Here is a 4,606-nt window from a genome sequence, read left to right on the forward strand (position 1 = left end):
CGCTTCATCCAGTTCTTTGTGACATATTTTCAAATCTCTTCTACGTTTTTACTTATTTAAAGGAGCGGATCATCATCGCATTCGCAAACCCGCATTACGAAACTTCTGTATGAAATTGAAATCTATTTATAAGCGTTATCTACCAAGGCTTTCCCCAACCAAGGTCTACTTACTTGTTCTTTTCTGCTTTGTTTGTTGGGCAATAACCTTTCACTCTTTTCTTCCCAAGATCAATAGTAACATGTCTTCAAGTAGTGATCAATCCTCTGTTCTTAACCAACCTAGATCTATTGTGAAAAGGGTCATTACCAAAGCTCAAAATGAAGGAGATGGAGCTGTTGTTAGAAGAAGCATTGGAAGGTTTTCATTCTCTCCCATAAATACTCGTTTTCCCCCTGTTTTCTCTGTTCTCGATCCATGACTTGTGTTTTACTGCTTTTGGGTTCTGGGTATTTATTTTGATCATTTCTTATACACTGGATGCTAACTATCAGTATTGTTTTTGTGGGTTTTTCGTTTCAGTATGCAATTGAATCGTTTGGATCCATTCCTCTTGTTGGATGATTTTTCTGGTAGGTTTTTCTATTTCTTTGGTTTCTGTAATATTTCAATTTACAGTCAGAAAATACAGAATCTTATTATGGTTTTGGTTTTGCAGTTTCAGCTCCTGCTGGATTCCCTGATCATCCTCATAGAGGTTTGAGAATTCAACCATTGGTGTCGGTTTTTTTTTTTTTCATTTTCAATTACTAATTTAGTTTCTGTTCTTTCAGGCTTTGAGACTGTCACATACATGTTCGAGGTATGTTCCCTTAGTTCCCCTTTTATTTTTTAAAATGAGTTGGTGTGGAGTTTGGATTATGAGAAACTGAATTTGTGGTTGTTCATGGATTGCAGGGAGCTTTCACTCATCAAGATTTTGCAGGAAACAAGGGCACAATCAGACCTGGTGATGTACAGGTATTGATTCTGGTCAATTACTAATGAGTACTCTCTCCAGAATTAGATGTGGTGTAATGGGTCTCATTCTGTATTGCTCTCTTGTTCTGTTCTTCAGTGGATGACTGCTGGTCGGGGTATAGTTCACTCAGAAATGCCTGCAGGGGATGAGGTCAGCAAGGGATTGCAGCTTTGGATCAATTTGTCATCTGAAAACAAAATGTAAGCAAAAATCTCATTGACTAATGTCAATTGAGTCTTTTATTCATGGAATTTTATTTCTTTTTGTGTACATCCAAAATCAGTTTCTGAAACCAATTTGTCATCCACAGGATTGAACCCAGATACCAAGACATGCTCAAGGAAGACATCAAGAGAGCAGAGACAGATGGGGTTGAGGTCAGAATCATAGCAGGAGAAAGCATGGGTGTCAAGTCTCCAGTATTCACCAGGACACCAACAATGTACCTTGATTTCACTCTGAAACCTGGAGCTGAGTGGCACCAAAGCATCCCAGAGTCATGGAATGCCTTTGTGTATACGATTGAAGGAGAGGGTGTGTTTGGATCCGCAGATGAATCACCAGCAGAGCCTCATCAACTCTTGCTCTTGGGTCCAGGGGATGGGGTTAAAGTGTGGAACAAGTCAAGCAAGCCACTCAGATTTGCTTTGATTGGAGGGCAGCCTCTGAATGAACCTATTGCTCAGTATGGACCCTTTGTGATGAACACTAAAGCTGAGATCCAGAAGACCTTTGAGGATTATCGCTTCTACAAGAATGGCTTTGAAAATGCTAGGCATTGGAAATCTGTAGAATGAACCAATCTCAAATTGAAAAAGGAAAACAAGAAGCATACCAGAAGGGTCTGAATTTGAGCTTGTGCATATACAGTTGAAAAGCAAGAATAAAGGGTTGCATCTTTGTATCTCTCTCCAACGAAAAGAATATTCAGTTTCAAGGATTAGCAATTTCTTTTAGAGGTTCAATAAAAGTCATGATTTTTTTTTATAAAGTTTTTGATGAGTGTTATGTAATTTCCTTACTTACTCTCCATAATATGTAACATGTATACTTCTTTATTCTGTTAAAAGAAAAGATCTTGATGAGCTTCATTTCATATGGGTTATCTCAAAGACTAAGGTAGACTAATTTTTCTTACATTTTCCCTTCTTTTCTGTAAGTTTCCTCTTTATTGGAGTTGTACTACACAAGGGAATTCTTGTGCTACCTTAGTAATTCTATTGATTTGAGATAAGCTTTAATGGGGGCTGAATTCATACTTTTCATGATAACTAAATCAGGGCTGTAATTCAACTACTACCCATGACTCCTGATCTGCACCACTTGATACAATGTAACAGGTTTTCACTTTTCATGTCAAATTGGATTTGTTAGGACCCAAAGCTAAGTGTTAATTTGGATAGCGGGAGCTGAAACTCAATTCGATTTAGGCAGTTCATTAATAGGAGTAAAGGACACTTCATTACTTGATAAGTTCTCATGCCTTATTTGTTTTTTTTAACAGAAGTTCTTTAACAAATTGTATTGAAGACAGTAGAAGACAGTAACAGAGAGGGTGCTGCTGTATCACCCTTTGTCACCCTACCAGACTCCAATAGAAACAGGAAAACTCAGAAAACATGATTTTAGATAGAGAATTGACTTTTTATTAGTTGTGGGGAAAAAAAGTACAACTTTGCATTACTTGGTCTGATTCTGATATAGGTAATGTATTTCACACCAATTTGGGTTCTGAACAGAGTCAAGGGCTGTGTTTCGTATGCATTTTTGAAATAGATTATGGATCTAGAATGCATTCGAAAGCCTGATTCTTTTCTCTAATTTCTTGTTTCAGAATTCGTTATAATTTCAGAATTTATTCTGAGAATTCATACCAAACACAGGCTACAAGTTCCTCAGCATGTTATTCTGCCATGGTTGTGGAGTTTTGTTTAATTTTGGAATACATTTTTTTTTTGGTTTAATTTTATAAAAAACTTTAGAACTACTAGGATTCAAGAAGATTATGAATTTTAATTTATTCTTTTGGCTTGGTTTTGATTTCAAGAATCCAAACTGTCAAGAATTGATTTAACTTTATAATGAATCAAGTAGTGTTTGCATCATGGGAATTTCCAATTTTTTTGTCCAAATCCAATTACCACCACTGTAGGAATTAAAAGCTCAATTAAAGTAGCTGGATGATTACAGTTTCATAATTATGGATTTAGCCGTTGTGGCTGGAATTTAAATTAGAGTTAGGGTTACCACTTAATATTAAATTTTTTTTTCTTATCCACTAAGCATTTATCCCACACACACTTGATGCAAAAAGATGCTAACTGGATTTTCTTATTCACAATATTCTTACTTTTTCCTGAAATATGTGTGTTGCATGCTTTTGATGGGTTATCTTGGAAACAACCTCTCCTGCGAAGCAGAGGGTAAAGCTGCGTACTTTTACCCCTCCTAGACCTTGCAGTAGCGGGAGCCTCATGCACTGGGACACTCTATTAAAAAAGGTGATGATGATTGTTCAAGCCAAACTGGCAGCATGGAAGAAAATTTAGTTTCAAATGTTGATTATGAGGTACAAAGACTTGTGGCTGAGCTCCAACAAATCTAGCATTTGTCTTGACATCCTCAACTGGCAGAAAAAGAATTAGAAGCCCAAAAAGACTGAAGGAGGCCATGGAACAAATAAGAGCTTTGTTGGCAACACATATCCTATGGCCTCAGAGTGGCAATAGAAATACCAAAATTTTCATGCCACAACACTATAGTGGAGAAGCAGAAATAAAATCCTCAAAAGTAAGGCAAGGGTTGGAAAATGGTTACAGAAGGAAGAAGAAATAGGTTCTGAATTTTTTTTCCTAATTCGAAAAGGTTTGGTATGTCCCCGACTTGTACCTAGTACATAAGGCTCCCGGTCCTGGGAGGTCATATGTATGAGCTTACCCCCGCTTTTGAATAAGCTATTTCTAAAATTGAACCTCGTGTGACTAGTGGTCACAATGAGCAACTTTACCATTGCACCAAGGCACGCCCTCTATTCTATTTGCCTTCTCCATGACCTAAATCATACTCATATCTTGTTCGTCCCAAAAAGTCCCATCAGCCTTTGCAATGTGATTTATATAATATTTGCTAAGGTCTTGTCTTGTAAGTTAAAGAAGTTTCTTGATCTAATTGCGGCTCCTTATCATAATGATTTTGTTGAAAAAAAAAACTATTTCTAAAAATATTATGATTGCACATGAATTATTCCATCATTTAAATAATAAGAAGAATGGAGAGGGATACTTGGCAGCCTTCAAGCTTGATATGAGTACGACCTATAACTATATTGGGTGGGGCTTTATTAGAGGCGATGTTGATGCGATTAGGTTTATGGGACAAATGGGTGCCATTTTCTTATTTATTCACTTTGGGCAAGGCAACATTTATTTCCCAGGTAGTAACTTCCTTAGATCTCTAGTTGGTTCTCAACCATCATGGGCTTGATGAAGTATATTAAGAAGTCAAACCCTTGACCTCCTAGAGACATGCACTCTATTGACAAGTCATCCACCAACTAGCCAAACAATTGTGTGGCTAAATAAAAGCCTACCCTCATGGTTTTTATAAAAAGGAAAAGCCAAATGGTCTTGCATGATTTATGCACAT

General features: G+C 36.9%; 1 protein-coding gene across 1 annotated transcript; it reads left to right on the forward strand.

Annotated features, from left to right (window-relative positions):
• The first annotated feature begins 81 nt into the window (after window positions 1-81).
• On the forward strand, window positions 82-1,850 carry LOC122648436 (pirin-like protein). The gene is made up of 7 exons (XM_043841649.1): window positions 82-360; window positions 523-572; window positions 659-697; window positions 774-802; window positions 898-960; window positions 1,058-1,161; window positions 1,272-1,850. Exons 1-7 carry the CDS (start codon window positions 110-112, stop codon window positions 1,756-1,758), a joined length of 1,023 nt encoding a protein of 340 aa, XP_043697584.1. The 5' UTR covers window positions 82-109; the 3' UTR covers window positions 1,759-1,850.
• Window positions 1,851-4,606: the final 2,756 nt, after the last annotated feature.

Source organism: Telopea speciosissima, unplaced genomic scaffold, assembly GCF_018873765.1.
Source record: "Telopea speciosissima isolate NSW1024214 ecotype Mountain lineage unplaced genomic scaffold, Tspe_v1 Tspe_v1.1122, whole genome shotgun sequence".
NCBI classification, from domain to species: domain Eukaryota; kingdom Viridiplantae; phylum Streptophyta; class Magnoliopsida; order Proteales; family Proteaceae; genus Telopea; species Telopea speciosissima.